At 39.3% G+C, this 18,332-nt stretch overlaps 1 protein-coding gene across 1 annotated transcript in view; it reads left to right on the top strand.

Annotated features, from left to right (window-relative positions):
* Nucleotides 1–413: 413 nt before the first annotated feature.
* Nucleotides 414–18,332, top strand: part of mrpl11 (mitochondrial ribosomal protein L11) — a 43,453-nt gene continuing 25,534 nt past the window's right edge. The window contains exons 1-2 of the mRNA XM_061048340.1: nucleotides 414–539; nucleotides 13,834–14,012. Coding sequence (XP_060904323.1) covers nucleotides 467–539; nucleotides 13,834–14,012 — 252 coding nt within the window. The 5' untranslated portion in view covers nucleotides 414–466. The remainder of the gene's footprint in view (nucleotides 540–13,833; nucleotides 14,013–18,332) is intronic.

Raw genomic sequence — 18,332 nt, 5'->3', positions numbered from 1 at the left:
CATATATGTCAGACTAACCCTTTAAATTTCAGTGTCAAAATAGATTCTTAAACTGGGAATTAACAGTTAAAAACATCACAAGGTTCATGAGCTTCCCTTTCATAACTTCATTAGAACATGGAGATCCTAGACTGTATTGGCTGATAAATTGCTCTATTGGCCACAAATGACTCTTAAAAGACACAACAAAGGTTAAGAACTGTCATTTGATGTGTGTTTTCTAAGGTTTTTAAACCCACTGAAAATTGTAGCTAATCTTTAAAATCATAAAATACGAAGCAACAATTAAAGTAATAAATAAACTAATAAAGGGCTGCATGTTAGTGCATCTAATTACTCTGAGTGATTAAATGTGTGACTGTCACGCGTCCTTGAGCCAGACCTCAGCTCACATCCGGGTCCCGCAGCTGCTCCTCCACACCAGCAGGTGGCAGCACTGCGAAAAGCGGCGACAGAACGACGCGCTATGTTCAGTAATCCAAGATGTCTGCGCCCTGAAGGATGCTGCGAACGGCGTGAAGGTATCGGACAGCGTATAGGTATGTTAACACCGCTGTTTGTGTTGTATCTTTAGCGTTAAACACTGTCCTCCTTTGGTCTGTTAGAAAGGTTGTGAATTGTTTGTTGTGATATTGCAGGGGTCGTGTGTGAGTGAGTGTGTGTGTGTGTGTAGCTTCTTACTGTCCAGTGTAACAGTGGACAGAAAGAGCTGCTGCTTTGTGTCCAATCATTTATGAACTGTGAGTCTTTTACAGTATGCCCTTGTTTAAAAGTATTGGTAATACACTGTAATTGTGCATTTTTAGATTGTAACACTACCAGATAAAGTTGTAACTAAGTAACACTTTAAATATCATGATCAATTATCTGAAATGAAATGCCATTGTTCACATGTTGTGAGTACGGTATATATGCTGTGTTATATTATGCACCACTAAAGTTTTCTTTATGTGACGGCTGACTGTAGACTTTATGATGAAATGTTCTGAATATTTTACCCAGTAGTTCAGCTGAATATTTCCCCAACCTCATGTGTAAAAAAATAAGATAAGAATTTGTTGGCAGAAATTGGATACCTAGTCTTTAGTTTGTTGCAATCTGAACATTTAGTGGTAGAACCAATCTGTTCAAATCTTGCACATGGCTCCTCACAGTTCAGCTGAGTGCTCAGTTTATGTTTTGTCTGTGTTAATGAAAAAAAAAAAAAAAAAAACATGCTGACACTTGAACTTTTACCCTCCAGTTTAATGAATGTTTTCTCAAAAATTAAATCTCTGTCCCAATACCGGATATGAATTTAAAGAGCCTTTCTGCCTTCATCCTAATATCATTTTCTTGCATTGGTTCTGTAAATTATTGAAATAAAAACGCCTTAAAATCCCAGCAAAGCCTTTCTTTATATTATAAAACGGTACACTGTAATTGTACCTGCATGGTTAGAATCAGATTTGTTGTTACCTTTTTATTATCTAGTACTTAAGGATCATTAACTTTCTGTGTTGCTTTATGGGTCACCATATGTTCAGAGGTACTTAGGATTTTATTTTAGTAACTTGATTTCATGGCTTTTTTTTTTTGCCAAAAGAAAACAGCCTATTTGCTACCATTACAGTAAACCTGAGGTAATTTGCTGCTTTGTGTTTGAGGTGTGATTAAAGTGTTTGCTGTCTCATATTCAACCATTTGACTTCACTGAGCTGATCTGTGTAGCCTCACTTATATCGACGTGTCCTTGTCCCATTCAGAGTCGTTTTTTCCACACCAGACGTGTCGTAGCAGGAAAAGCAAAAGTGGAACTAAAGGCATCGCTGTTGGCTTCGATTCAGCAATTATTATATTTAGGGCTGCATAATAAATCACAATTTTATCACTGGTGCAGTACGGCGCTTTTGCGAAAAACGCGTGGCAAAAGTCAGATTTTTATCGCAGTAAAGAAGGAAATCTATCTCTGCATTCTCACTCGTGTGTAAATTACACGCTCCCGAAAACCATTATCATGAAGTCAGATTCAACTCATGCTAACTATCAGATACCCTCAGAGGGATTGTTGCAAATTTAGTGGTTAAAAAAAAGATTGATTATTTTTTGATTCACAAGTAACGTTACAAACTGCTCCAGCTAAAGCTAATACAGATTCTTTGATATTAGTCATACCATAAACAGCTGTTACATATGTTTATGTCTCATTCCCTCAACAGGCCAGATCGGGGGCATCATGTTTCCAGGTTATGTGTCAGTTCATTTGTCAGTACATCCATCCTTCTGTCAGTCTGTCAGGAAGTTCCATTCATGTGAGCTCTATATCTCAGGAACAACCAGAGACAATGCACTCAGAACAATCACCTAAAAGTTCATTTGGACTCGAGAATGAACTGATGAGATTTGTGTGGTGGAGAATCAAAGGTTAATGTGCTAATAAAATAAACCAAACACATTTAGTTCAAAGTCTGTTTGATATTTGAGAAGGGAAGACTCATAAATGACATTGAGTTGTTAAAATCCCAAAACCTTATTTCAAGCTGCTACTACAACTTTTGTTTAGTTTTGCTTTTGGCGGTCGATGTGGACTTTGTCAGTAAGTAGTGTTTTCTAATGAAAAATCCTGTCCCACCATCTTAGTAAAGCGTATCACCCACTGTGATTCTTTGTAAACAACAGACCTTGTGACAGCAATAACCCACGTAAAAAAAACTTTAGAGAACTTATCAGTCTTGTAGCTGATGGTCTCCTTAGCTTTGTTTGGTCATTAAGATGCATTTATATTCATTTCAGTCTTTTTCATAACCAGCTAAAAACTTCTTACAGGAGCTTTAATGTATCAAAGGTTCATAGAGACTAGGGCTGGGAATCTTTGGGTTTCTCAAGATTCCATTAGATTTTGATTCTTGGTGTCACGATTTGATTGAGAATCTGTTTTCGATTCAAAACGTTTCTGGATTCATGATTCAAAGTCTATTTATGAATTAGTACATACTTCAGGATCTACTCCAGTCATCTGTGAGACTGCCTGGATTTCTTGCTGCTCCATTTGGCATTGTACTGAGTTCAAGACTAGCACTTAGCAGGGAGTGACTGATTAGCCCCCCCCAAAAAAATTGATTTTTGGAAGTTATTAATCTTTTAAGTCTTAGAAGATAAGAGTCTCGATTTTTACATAAATCGATTTTTATTCCCACCTCTAATAAAGACATTAAAATGTATTTCACTGAACAAGACCACAAACCTGATCTGCTACATAAGATGATCTTCATCACTGGTTCCTTTTATTTTATTTCTTGGGACCCTCATCACAGACCAGTGTTTCCCCTACCATTATATTAGCCCCCCCCCCCCCCCCCCCTTGAAGGTCAAGTAAAAAAACAAAAACAATTTAGATTTATTTTTGGGCTTTTTGTGCCTTTATTGTAGGGAGAGGATAGTGAATAGAGTTGGAAATCAAGTCATTTAAGGATACCTTTCCGATAGAAAAGGACAGCTGTCATTAAAAGTAACACCTGAACACCAAGATTCCTTCAAGTGTTTGTGTCGGCGTCCATCTGCCCGCACCTCCCCACCCCCCCAAAGCTGTAAACCTAGGGGAAACACTGCAGACTATATGTCTAGTATTTTGGTAATTTGGAGTATTTGGTTAAAAAAAGTGATTTTCAGTTGCATTTTTATTTTGCAGATAAAGTAAAGATTTGAGAACAGTCAGAAAAATTAATATATTCCTTCTATCGCCGTGATTTCTTCCCATTTGGTTATTCATCTTGGAGTCTCTTAGATACTTTAGAGAACATCAAAGACAAACGCTGTCTAGCCCATAATGTTTAAAAAAGCTGATTCATCACATCTCCTGCAAATTGAAAAACTAGCTTTATCCTGATTTGTTGTTGCTGCACTGATTCAGGTGTGACCTTTGCTAACTCGGGTACATGTCTCCAACCTAGCTGAACTGTTTTATATTAATCATACCTCCCTAATCCTCTGCATGTGAGGTCCAGCAGCTCAGACCCAGAGAGAGGAGGGGAGGGGTATTGGAGGAGTCTTCAGAGTTCAGAGCGTTTACTGTCACATTCTGGCTGCAGTCACACTTGGCTTGCAGTTTCTGAGCTGTACTTCTGAAGGCTGGCTTTTATAATGTCAGCCTTGTGCATTCACATGTTGCCGAGAGATGACTGCAACGCTTCTGCTCTGTGTTTAATCTAAATCTGTGACTGCTTTGCCGTTTTTCTTTTTCTCCCTCTCCTCGCTCGGCTTGTTTACGTGTTACTGGTGAATATCAACAACACAAAATGATGATGAAGTCTGATGATCTTCTGAGCCATAAAAATGTTGTTTGTCTCCGTTGTATACATCCCAGGCTTTATAAATCATGGATGCAGACTTGAAACTGAACATACGGTTGTGAATAAGAAGACAAAAAGTGCAACAGAGCCAGTAATTTAGCTCAAGCCTGTTCCTTGACAAGTCAGTGTTTGTGCTCAGATACTAGAGACAACAGTTTTATAGCCACAACAACATAATAAATGCCGCCTGTCTCCAAATAAACCAGAAGATGATGTGGAATGAGTGCTGTTTTCCCTGTTTTATATTGTGTATTTCTAGGCTATCAATCTCTGCTGCTGATTCTTTTTGTTGTTGCCTTTGTAGATTTATTCCGAGCACAGGCGGTTTCTTACACATTCTGTGTTTCCATCAAGCATGATGGGGATGAGGGGAATGTGATTCAGAGAAAGCAGTAAAGAAAACGGCCTCCCTGGGACTTTCATACAGACAAGCAGAGATTATATATGCAGGGAGATTTCAGAAGAAGTCATCACTATTCAAGGAAAAGTTCCTGGTTTGAACCCAGGCTGCTGTGATGGGCATGTATGTGCTGCTTCAGTAGTCAACTTTTTCACCCAACAGCATTAAAGCGGACAGCCGCTGTCCTCATTAACGGTCTTATTCTTACACGGTGACAGCTGAAAAATAGGATGACAAGTGAACTGATGTAATACACTGCGTGGCAGGAAGTGTATGGACATAGCAACCATTGCACCCCTACAGTATTTGATCACTGTTGAAAAATTCCTTTTAAAAACCATGGGGATTATTATTTTTGCTAGAATCAGACCCAACTCTTCTTTGGAAGCTTCCCATGTGGTTTTTGAACGCTGGTTCAGGGATTTGTTCCAAATATGCCACAGAAGCAATAAGACTGGGGTCATCGATGTTTGGTGATAATGCCTGGGGCTCAGCTGATGATTCCATACGTGAGATTTTAAATGGGTAGAGAGTTCAGGGCTTCATGCAGCAAAACTGCATCAATTTAAGTTTTTTTTTTACACAGCAGCATTTCTAATAGATGTTCCCCAAATAGTTCAAAGCACACAGATGCCAAAAAATACCACTATGAACTGTAGCATTTATTTTTCCTTTAACTTGGTACAGGAAGCTCTAACCACTGCGCCACAAGCGCCCCATGTATGGAGGCTGTAGTCCTCCAAGCGGGCGGCCCAGGTTCGAATCCGACCTGTGGCTCCTTTTCCCGCATGTCATTCCCTACTCTCTTTCTCCCTGATTTCTGACTCTATCCACTGTCCTATCTCTCCAATAAAGGCACAAAATGCCCAAAAATACATGTTTTAAAAAAGAATTGGTAAAGGAAGCCAAAGAAAATATTAAAGAAAAAAAAAAAGGCACCGAAAGTAGACGAGTATGCGCCAGTGTGGGAAATGAGCAGTAGCCCACATTGGCCACATATTAAAGTGTCTGTTGGACACACAAAAAAAAAACAATGATTCACTGTTGAGTGGCTGGGAAATGGCTGATGATTACTTCTTTATTACAGTAATATAATATACCCACTGTTATGTGGACAGAAGTGAGTACGGTATATATGCTGTGTTATATTACGCACCACTAAAGTTTTCTTTATGTGACGGCTGACTGTAGACTTTATGATGAAATGTTCTGAATATTTTACCCAGTAGTTCAGCTGAATATTTCCCCAACCTCATGTGTAAAATAATAAGATCAGAATATTTTGGCACAATTGTTGGCAGAAATTGGATACCTAGTCTTTAGTTTGTTGCAATCTGAACATTTAGTGGTAGAACCAATCTGTTCAAATCTTGCACATTGCTCCTCACAGTTCAGCTGAGTGCTCAGTTTATGTTTTGTCTATGTTAATGAAAAAAAACAAACATGCTGACACTTGAACTTTTACCCTCCAGTTTAATGAATGTTTTCTCAAAAATTAAATCTCTGTCCCAATACCGGATATGAATTTAAAGAGCCTTTCTGCCTTCATCATAATATCATTTTCTGGGGTAATTGCGAGCCGAAATTTGATATGAAGCCATTCTTGCTGGTTGTTGCTTATTTTACAGTTTAAAGCTAATAAGAACTGCCGTTACGTTAGACTATTTAATGAAAATTAAATTTATTGCTCAAAGTGCGGAAATGATGAGTTGTTTATTTCTGCAACGCACAGATTAGCTGAGGCTGGCAGAGAAGAGACCTGCGGGTTCACTTGTCGGTTAAATCAGGTCATGCCAGTTCCTCTTTTTCTCTGTCCTGTGGGATCATTCAGACTCTTCCCCACTTCTTTTTATTTGACTGGCCTTTAGGACTTGGCATTCAGCAATCAATAGCTCCAGGGCCGGAGTTTGATGGGATGAATACTAATGTAGTGGAACAGCATCGGTATATGACTGGCCTGCTATAAGTTTATATCTGACATTATCTCTGAGTCTTATCCAGAGCATCCCGTTGGGCTCACCTAATGATCTCAGCGCAGTACATTTGTTCGTTTTGGTCTTTGCATTAGGCTCATCGATTACAGTTAATCTGCAGCTCCTGATTCATCATGTGCTGCCATCTAAACAAATACTGCTTACCAGAAGTCCCAGCTGAGTATGATGCTCCCTGTTGGCTGTTTATTCTGCTGTTAACACAAATTTGGTCATCTTATGTATTCAAGGACATCAATCATTTATTGGGCTTTTAATGGTATTCAAACTTTCTGCAAAGACAGGCAGAAAAAAAATGAAATAGCTATTATAATTTTAATATGCTTGTGCTGTTTTTCTATTAGCATCCAGGGTCTTAGCTTGTCTCGAGGGCCTTTCTCTCTGTTTATCTTAAATTTGTTCATTTTCAGAGTGGTGTGGTGGTGCCAAAGGCCATCGCACACGTGTCTGAAGTGTACTTCTACCTCATTGTGAGGTTATGTCTCAGCTTTATACGTTACATCAAATGTAAAGGTGAGTGCCACCACTAGATGGACCGCCACACTAAGGGTTGGATTAAACCAATTGTCAGGGCTGGCTTTAGTATCGCTGGGAGATAAGGATGATTTGAGCCCCTTCCTTGTTAATTTCAAAGAATACTAATCGTGGTTAGTGTTTTGTGCAGGGCTTTGACAGGTTTTATCTGTTAAAGGAGACGGAAACAGAACAAGGTTTTACTGTTGAGGCTGGCTGATGAGGCTGGAATAAGAAAACTTCAGTTCTTATCTGAAAATCAGAAAATTAGACTCTTGGAAAAGAAATGTGTATCAGGTAATGGATCACACTTTTTCAGTACAACCTGGGATAGGAACCTGCTTTTGTAAGTTTATTGTATCGACTAAATTCAACCTTATTAGGCCCGGGACAGTTTTAAATATGATGTTATCGTAACACAGACGAGACAGCAGGAAATTAAATTGATGGGGAATGAGAAAGAAGTGCTGCACTGGGTCTAAATAGAGGTGGGAGAAAAGTGAGACAATCTCAGTCTTGGTTAGTCTGCTAACCATATGTGTCTGTAGAACAATGTGCCAACCCATCAAGAAGATGTTGAGCTGTTTGCCTGAAAGTTTTGACCTTGCTGTCCTGCTGCATTAAATCAAGAGATTACCAAAGTCATCAGGATTCATCCTCTTGGCAACATATCCCTCCAAAATGTGATCGCCCCCATTCAACAGGATTCATTGAAAACATCATGCTCTTTAGTGAAGGGGTGTAAATCACAAGTTTAATCACAGTTCGATATTGATTCTTTGGACACAAATACAATATTTTCTAATAATACAAAGTCTGCCACCAAACGACTTGGAGATGATTTAAATCAGGGCGCTTCAAATCGAAATAAGATCAAATTAGATGCCAATTTAACTCAATTAGAACAGAACAGGAATGTGACTAGGTTTAACCTGTGATATAATGCTCACCGGAGCAATACATTGACCAAGACTGATGTATTGTGACACCCCTAAATAATTGTGCTTCAGCAGTTCTCCTGGGGTGGCCTCTTGGTGGGCCCTAAATGTACTGCAGGTGGACCACGAGAGGTCATTTAAAAAAAAAAAACAACAACAACATATCTCTATGACCGATTCTACAGAAATAGCGTTCTGGTTTCCTTTTTGTAGTCCAAGTTGTATTAACCAATTACGTGTCAGCGGGCTTTGGTGTATGCAGGGGAAACAGTTCTTGTGGCAAAAGCAGGAGGATCGCACATTCGCTCTAGATATCAGCCCCCATCGACGGTATTCTGAAGATGATTTATTTATCTCTTTGAACAGATATCTGCATGTAAGTGCAGCTAACAGTAAGATAAGACTATTGAGCGACATACTTGCTTGACACATTCCGGGGAAACCTGAAATGCAGGTATGACCGATCATTCAACACACACACACTTAGTTGATTTCTTCTCCTCTTGACAACAGTCCTGATAAAACATGCATTTTTACATTTACAAATGTGTCTCATGGCATGATGCTGCTATTCCAGCAAAGTTAAGACCTGTTAATATCAAGTACATCACAAGAAAATGTGTTTGTTTTTAGGGCTCATACAGCTGCAGTGAGCCAGGGTGAAGCTGCTGTGAAACCTATTATAGTTTCTACTGTTATACTGAGACACCAGAGAAACAGATGTATGAGCGCTACTCCGGGGTATGTTGTGGACCAAGAAATGACAGCCTACGTGACTCGCAGAAATGAGAGTCTCGGCTGGAAGTTGTTTAACACCAACTGGCTACACAGGAATTACAGAGAAATTGGCATCTATTCCTGGAGGCACATATTGTTGTCAGGCAGTGATAGACAATGATTGCGGATGGTTTCAGAGATAGGAAAAAAACGAAACATTCAATTTCTGGATGTAGATGTATTATTCCTTATGCTGTTTTTTTTGTCCCACTTTTAGATATACTTGATTAAATAAATCATTCATTCAATATAAATATTTTGGGAAATAATTGATGGTAGACTCAGGTGTTAATCACAGATATGTGATTTAAGCTTTGTGTGGGGTACAGAATACTTTTTAGATTTCAAACTGGACTGTGGCATTCCTTAAATTCTTGATTGGCAGAGGAAAGTCAGAGGATCACTATGGTAATACAGAGCCATGCCCAGGGCCCCATAACTGTCTGTAGAAAATATTACAGCAATTCATCCAAGAGTAGCTCATATATTTAAGACTGGAGCAGAGCAACAGACCAACCATCTGACAATGTCATGATTCCATTGAGCCTTGCTGCTTATTTTTAATTCTGACACCACATGACCTGAAGTAAAAGGCACCCAGGTTGGTATTAAACCTGACAAGCACCAGTCTGTAATACTAAAGCTCCTCTCTCGTGGGCTAAGTTAGGAGTTCCCTCCACTCCTACAAAGATCGTTTAAGATGGACGTAGGGAATAACTGTAGACAAACATAAAGCAAGCACATAAAGGTGCTCTGATAGAAATAAAATGTGAGGCAGAGTTTCCAGGTTAGCTCTCCACTCAAATGACTCTTTTTCAGAGTGTTTCTCTGATAAGATAATAATCTCTGAGTCTGTATTTCATGCAACACCGGATCTGTGTTATTAGAAAATATTTGATTTCATTTTGTGCACTCATTCACTTGTAATTTATTGAGCAGAGATATGAAGATGAGGAGGCCGATAAAGTGTAACAGTGGTGATTGAACCAGTCTTGGTTCTGTGTTGTTGCAGGTACAAAGCGTGATCCCGCTGAGAAATCTATTAGTATTCAGCTTTTACTTCATCAGACTGCATTAAAAAGTGATAAAAAGAGGAAGAAGATCAAGGTTTACCTCAGGCTGATACACTATCAGTAACATTTACATAGCAGTAGGTCTGGAACTTTGAATACAAACTATGTTTTAAAGACCATTTCTACTATTTTTATAGAAAGTAATTCCATAGATAATCCATATTTGTGTACGTGTTACCTTCACATGTATATAAAAACACATTTCGAGGATGCACTGATTCCAGATTGGCTCGCCCGCTGAATGAAGACTGAAAGACTTAAGAGAGCCTTATAGCCTACACAACAATCAGCAACGGTGCAATTAAACAAACATTTTTAATAGCAAACTGATTAATTTCTTTAATCAAAGTCAGCTGTATCCTTGAAATTCAGTCACTTTTAATTAGCTAGTAAACAACACTGAAGCTGCTGTTTCTGTGCTGTGAATATTTCCGTCACTTTTTAATGAAAGGGTGGTATAAAAAAAACGTAATGAGTTTCTCACATGTGGAGTGTGATTTCAGATTATCTTGTAGACCTGCACCCTTATAATGACAGGTGGGATTTTTCTCCTGCTTCTCTCCTGTGTGCTCACTTTTATTGACATGTTTACTTCTGTCAAAGATACCGTGTTTCCATCCCAAGTAGTTTCTCTGACAGGCAACATAAGGAAGGCTTAAAAAATACCCCGATTTATTTGACAGACAGGCCAAGAAAAGGTTAGATTTTTAGAGTTGGGATTTTAGTTGAGATGAAGACTCTGGCACTTGATGCCAAATATACTGGGTCTAGTACGGGCCTGTCACCGATATATAGGTACATGTTTATGTTTTTGCTTGTTCTGATATAAAAAAAACTATTTTAAAGAACTTATGATGCTTGGGAGGACTTTCAAAAGCTTTCACCTTTTTTATTTTTTTACTGAGCTTGTACCATTTCCAAAGTTCTTAAAACTCAACACTGTCTGCAGCTCATTAATAGAAGAGCGCCACAGCTGAGCAGGCGGATGTACGCAATAGAACTCTTTGAAAAATGCATAATTGTGTAAATTATTATTAGGTCCTGACTGATAAGGGATTACTGGAACAGATATTGGGGAGAGAAAGAAATCTGATCCAATATATCAGCTGATATCTTTCTTATATCTACGCTTGATCTGTAGAGATAGATTTACACATGTATTGATCCCTTTCATGCAGTTGTCAAACACTTGTGGCAAAGATATACGGTATCTACAGTCAGTGACAAAATACTGAACTCATGTAGACAAGATGGTTCTTCAGCTGGAAAGTATCTACGCATGTACGTGCATCACCGCTTGACACTTTGGAGAGTCATAATGCTTGTTGTAATCCAGAAAGCACACTCTGCTGGTGGAAGAGAACAGCTTGTTTAATGAAATGAAACTCAAATGTAACGATTTGACTGGTGAATAAATCTAGTAATATCGGCATATGAACTGCCACAAAACTAGCCGATACCGATATTCACTGGATATGCTAATATCGGTCCAATTAATCAGTCAGGCTTTGATTCTTAATTAAAAAAAATCTTCTTTGTTAAAGTCTTTACGGCCATACTGGTGCAAACTGAATACATACAAAGAAAGGTCTGTTTTCATATATCTACCTGTATAACTCGAACACCCTGACCCAAGCCAAACTCTGATCTTAATTTTATCCTATATAACCAACATTTCTCAGATATAGCTGTCAGGCTAATGAAGAGAATAACTTTAAGGGGAAGGAAAACTTCAGAGCTCGAGAAAAGTACATTTGAGTTATATTCTCTGCTCACCTTACCATCCTTTAAGTGCCTGCTTTTTTTGGCATTCCGTTTATCAGACACGTTTAAGGAAAGTGCTTTTACGCTGAAACTCCAAACTGCCTGAACAAATTGCTCTTTCTGTGTACTCGTCTTTATCAGGAACGCCGTTGTCAGTAAATTTCCATATGAATGTAATATTCAGACTAGAGAGAAACTCAGAATTGTGTCTGTTACTCTCAAATTACCGTGCCTTTGATTCGATTATGCACAGCGAAACATTAAGCCAGCTCTGGTTGAGGCTTATTGTGCCGCTTTGAACCGTGTTTCCTGCTGCTGCACAGTCCGGCCAGCTTCATTTCTTGAATCTAATGTAAACTCAGTTGTGTGGAACGTACTGTCAGAGCTGTACTGATTCCTTATGTAGGTCAATTCTTCTTCAGCGTTAACTGCTTGCCCTTGTGATGACTGATTTCATTTTGCGAGGGAACTGCGGTTTTATTATTCATACTCCAGCAGAGATTGAAGTTGCGGTGCATTAAAGCATGAAGTTGTCATTTCCCACTCTCCGAACTGTTATTCCCTATGCCCCAAATTGGAATTAAACTCCACATTTGATGCAGGCTCTAATTGTTTTTTTTCTCTCGCAGTCATAAAAAAAAACTAGATTAGCCTGGTCTCTCTGGGCGTACAGTATGTCATTTTGCTAGTTTACTTTTTTTTGTAGCACTTCTCCCAACCTGAAACTGCTGTTTTAGTTCTTTTCCTGCAGCTTGCCAGTAAAGGATTCATGCGTCTCTCTGTTGCTGTTTGATAACAGAAGTGAGCTTTTCTCACTTCACATTAATACGTACCGGGTTTCTGCATTTTCTACCTGGCTCCAAAATTGATCTGAAGTGCTACACAATTCTTCTACAATGAAGTAGCTGAACACATTAAGTGGGTAGCGTAAAATTGACCTCTGAAAAAAGTAGCTGTGTGTGTGTGAGTTACATTGCAGAGAAGCTTATTGAGGGAATTCAAACCAAATGGATTTTGTTTGGGACTCTCTGTGCAGCATGCGTATCACCTTAATGCTCTTACAAATATTGCCTCACGGTGGTTGCACTTTAACGGCTGCTGGATAATCAGCCGCCCAGATAGAATCACAACTTTTCCTGGAAGCAGCTTCTCCTGGTTTGTTGCTCTGAAGCAGCAGGAGGTCCCATATATCTCTTTGGTATTGTGTCTTTTGTTGATCTAATTGGATACCCTCTGTTGCCTACAATGAATCATTGCTGGACCGCCTCTCTCCCCCACAGTGCTGATTTTTATCGAATGCAGGGTTTCCCTGGATCAAGACTCAACCTTAAAACTTGTATTTGTCCCTTGGCTCCAGTCATTGATCTTTTTGTGCTCCTTTTTTTGCCTCACAGCTGTGTCATTATCACTTTTATTCCAGCCGAGGATTATAGGCCGGCTTTTATGTGTTTCTCCTCCCCGGAGAAAGGCCACAAGTTCAGGCCATTCTCCACACTCCACTTATTGACTCCTTAATTTTGCAAAAGCTTTCTAAGGTGTAGTGTAATGTCCATCCCGCTTTGCGTACAGATATGTAGGCGACACTTCTACCCCTCCTCCACACTTTGTTTTTATCCCTCCTTCGACCTTGACACTTGACCTCTACTGATGCAGAGGAAGCTTTGCTGCAGCTCGGGGGAGTTCAGCTGTGACACATCTAGAACAGAGGTGAGACGGCGGAGGTGTTTTGGCATGCACTTCATGATTCTTTTCAGAGAGAACTTTTAAAAGCTGCCAGTTCCCAGGATCCTCGACATGACGAGTATCTCACTCGGCTGCTGCTGATCCACACTGCAAACACCTCCAGGATAAGTGGCCCTTCGCTGAGCCGATCGAAGGCAAAGATTTTTTTAATTACTCGCCGTTGTAGAATGGAACTGCGAGAGTTTTCACCTGAGGGTATCGGTATTGATTTGAGTGTATGATGTTTTAATGAGCCCGGCATGTAAGTGATTTGTTGCAGTTGTGTTTTTCTTGAAACACTAATTTGTTTTTCTCCTGTGTTTTCAGTGGATGGATTCTCAGTTGACTCGGAGGCAGATTTGAGGATTTCCACACAGAGCAGGATGTCAAAGATCTCTAAGGCAGCCAAGGCTGTGAAGAAATTGGATGCTGGCAATGTAATCCGAGCTATAGTGAGGTCAGGACAAGCAGCCCCTGGCCCCCCTCTAGGCCCCATCTTGGGACAGGTAAAAGGACTTCTGATTCCTCTTCTTGTTCCATCTGTTCGCTTGCAGTAATCAGATGTATTAACTTAATTGCTGGGGCAGGGCTTCAGCTGACCTTCTGCACACAGCTCTCATTAACCACCAGACAACCTGATACTTTCCCATTTTCTCTTTGCCAATCACATCATTGACTCTCTCTCCTCATTCACCTCTGTGTGCACCCCCACCTCCACCTCCGCCTCCCCTCATAGCTCTATTCATATGCATTCTTATTCTCCTCGCGCACAGCTCCATTGTGCAGGTGGATGCCAAACTCTGCCTCCGTCTGCAACTATTTTCTCACACTTTCTGCGCCACAAACACAGACACCTCCATCTCCTGCAGCTGTCCACATACATTAACCTCACTCTTTACAAACCACTTGATGAAATGGGATTGAACCTGTGAAGCTTTTGTCTTAAATTCTTGTTTACTTCTCTTCTGCTTCAATCGCTCCAGAGAGACAGCTGTGGTTGTTTTTCTGTGTTTATGGCTCGGGGATACACCCCTACTACTTTTTCACCTCGGACGCCAATACCAAGTAGAAAAGAGTTCGTATTGGCTGCTATAATAATGAAATAAGTCGGCAGTCCTTGAGCATTAAGCGACAAACAAAAAGGTGGTTTAGAGAAAAACACTGACTGAGGTTGAATTATTCTATGCTGTAAATAAAATCATCCCTCTGTAACCAAACAGCTCAAAGCTAATGCTCTGCTCATTTACCTCGACCTTGTTTCTCATCACACAGGTGTATTGTTTAAAATCTTTCTTGTTAAATTTACATTTCATTTGACACCATAAAGGCACAATCTGTCCATGCTTTAATGATCATTCTGCTATTTAAGTTTGATTGTCCTTTGTGAGGCTAAATGAAAGCAGCCATACAACTCGTTCTGTACATACAAATGAGATCTAGTTAGTCTCTTTAATGGACAGTGCTCATCAACCTTGAATGTTGTTGCACGCCTGGAAACAAGATCAATTCTCCCAGTTAATCCATCTCCGTGGCTTAATGACGACACTCGCGGAGGGGAATGGAAAAAAAAAAAGGGGGAAAAGAGCAACACATGATTAATGCTTTCAAGGAAAAGTAAATGTTGGGACTACAGAGAGGAGGTAAATGATGTGAAAATAACATTTCTCTTATCTGACATGGAGAGTAACAGAGTCATACTTTATTGTTCTGTTCAACATGATGTACTCTGCTGTCACCAGCTGCACAACATAAACTATAACACAAAATCAGTTCATCACTGGAAACCTGCTCTCCCTGCCAGCAATGGACTTAGATTTAGTGCTTCAAAATACTCAGCATGAAGTCTTTTTTAAACACGTTTCTCCTCTGTCTGTTTTTGTGTTGCTTAGAAGTATTTTCCTATCATTTTAAACTCAAATACAGGGCCTGTAAATAATTTTTTTTTTCTCTGATTCATTTATCAATTGTTTTCTGAATTATTCCAATTCATCTTTCGGTCTAGAAAAGATCAGAGTGATTCTGTTGATCACATTTTCCAACCATGTAGCATAGCTTCTTCAAACTGCTTTGATTTTCCTGAACGTCAGCTGTTGTGGATTTTTCTGTTGGTAATGAAAGATCTCAAGTCAAAGTCTTTTGTCTTTGTGGATTTTATTGCATATAATAAAACGTTATTTTGCAAAAGGGATAATCAGCTACAAAAGTAACATCAGTCACAAGTGCATCAAAGATTCCCAGGGCAGTCCCGGTTGCAGAGCATATTTATTCACAGGGTGTAGGTATTTTGCATATACATGAGTGATACATCGTCATTGGTTTCAGCTTTCCCTAGTGACTACGCCTTCTGCTAGTTTGCCCGGTGATTTATCTATGCAAGCTTCTTTCTATAAGGTACCTGGTATGGAGGAACACCAACAGAAACTCCTTTGTCAGGAGGGCACTGATTTAGGGTCATGCTGTACCCAGATCCTGAGGAGTGTTCCTGTTGGAGATACAGACCAAAGCCATACAGAGAAACAGTTTCTAATTGCTAAATGTCGCACGAACATCCTAATCTTTTAAGGTCAAACGAAGGCAACAGACAGATAGTATTTTTCCACTACACAGCCATGAATCAAAATCTACTGAAACAAAATAAATACACCAAAGAAAAAGAAATAACAGAGACGCGGCAGCTGCTTGACATACAAAAACTATCTCTCGTCAGAACATTTTATTTTTGTTTTTCTGGGATGATTTAATCATCATTTCAGCTCCCAAACAGCTCGGCTCAGTAGTTTAAAACCATCTCAGTTAATCATTAGGAGCCAACCTTTCTGCCCTCAGCTTTGTTCTCCTCCCACTCTGAGCGCTGCTTCATTTAAAGATGGATCTCAGATGTAATGTCTGTGTCATGGCTATGCAGATGACCCTCTCATTTCTCTTCCCAAATCCAAATGATCTTATTTACTTAAGCTGTCACTTTCTTTTATTACAGTGATAGAATTCTCAGCAGGGTTTTTTTTAGTCGTTACACTGAACATGTCACATTTAAAAAAAAAAACCTGCTATGCAATTTAATTTTGTAGTTAAGGTGAAACTCAGAGAGACAAACTCAAAGCTCTGCGGCTCTCCACAGATATATGGAGCGATAGTGAGTCTTCAACCTGTTGTTTTACTTGCCTGCAACTGTGCTGTTACTCATTTCACTCTTAGCACTCTTTGGGCATTATTTTTGAAGGCAGCAGGCAGCCGATTTCAAGAAACAAGCTATAAAAACCCACTGTACACAATCTGCTCAGCTGCAGATAGATAAAGTTAGCCAGCAGCTGGTGAAGGAGCATCAAGCCGTTTAAGAAGCAGATATTGTTCCAAATGATTGGTGGGGGTTAATACTGGACTTAACTTTTACAAGTGGACCACATACACAGTTTTAAATGTAGACGAGGTTCATGAGCACAGTAACAGCAGGAAGTGCAAAATATATTGACAAGTTGTACAACTTTGAAGATGATTTTGTCTTCATAAGTTGTTCTTGCTGATCCTGCATGAAAAAGACAACCCAAAAACCTTTTTTATTTTATTACTGCATAAAGGCAGGTTTAGGACATCTTGTTCTTGAGGACACATGGACAGAGTCCAAAACCATTGGACTTCTATTTGACAGCGACTTAGTTTAAGACGGAATAATTTGGTACTGATTCCGCAGTTGGGAAACGTCCAGACACTTTTATCCAGTAACAAAGAGGAGGATCTATGCTTTAATCTCATCCCATTTCACCATCTTTTATTCCTGCTCAAGAATACAGCAGCCAGGATTTTAACTGCTGCCAAGTGAAGGGACCGTAATAACCCAATTTTACCGTCTCTGAAGTGTTTACCAGTTAGATGTATAATTGATTTTAAGATTTTTACTGATCACATTTAAGGCTCGGCTAAATCTTCCTTCCCCATAGCTTCACTGGAGACTTCTCTCTGCAGAGAGTTAGCTGACTGACTCTGTCACTCAAATCTTAAAGGTCATTGAGTTTTCTGTTTGGCACTTTTGAAGCAAATCCTGCCTTGAAACTTAAAAAAATATTCTGAAAACTTAAATTTCTTACCTTCAAAGCAAGAACATGTTTTTTTTATAGCCGACTCTTATCATGTGACTGACAGAGTACATATTCCTAATGGCAGGTGTAATAGGCATACATAAATCTCAGAACAACAACAATCATGTATTTTTGAACAACGCTCTGTCTCTCTCGTATCACATAAAACCCGTCACTGTGACACTAGTGCTGATATGGCACATCAGTGGGTGTGTGTGATATTTTTAGGTGTTCTTCCCCCCCAAAAAACATTGTTCCCCTTCACAAAGATGCTATTGTGTATTATTTTGAAGAGTCTGAAATGTGTGGCAGCTCAAGATATAACACAAAATAATAATAATAATGGTTTCCTTACAGACGTACCCCAGAATGCAGTGTGCTCTATACTGCATGTCTTTTTTTATATTCATACATTTCACCTTTTGGAAAATGTATTCTTGTCTGTGTCCTTTCCAAATACTCTGTTTCAGCCGGAAGCAAGTTAAATTATGGATGCATGACCCCATTGAATTTATTTTACATTGGATTAGATGTTCGGAGTCTTACGCTTGTTTTGTACATTTCCCTTTGTAAACCTCCATCTTAGGCTTTTGACGTCTTTTTAAGTTTCATGAACTCAACTTTGGCGTAATATATCATCATCATTAACTATAAAACTGTAGGGCGTTAATCAAAAGTAGCTGCTTACAAGTTTTACTCAAGTGCAGTATAAACTAAACCAAAAAGTAAATGAATAATTGCAAACTCACCCCA

This window comes from Labrus mixtus, chromosome 10 (assembly GCF_963584025.1).
Source record: "Labrus mixtus chromosome 10, fLabMix1.1, whole genome shotgun sequence".
Lineage (NCBI taxonomy): Eukaryota > Metazoa > Chordata > Actinopteri > Labriformes > Labridae > Labrus > Labrus mixtus.
Note: the sequence above shows the minus strand (reverse complement) of the source record. Positions and strands in the feature narration are given on the sequence as shown.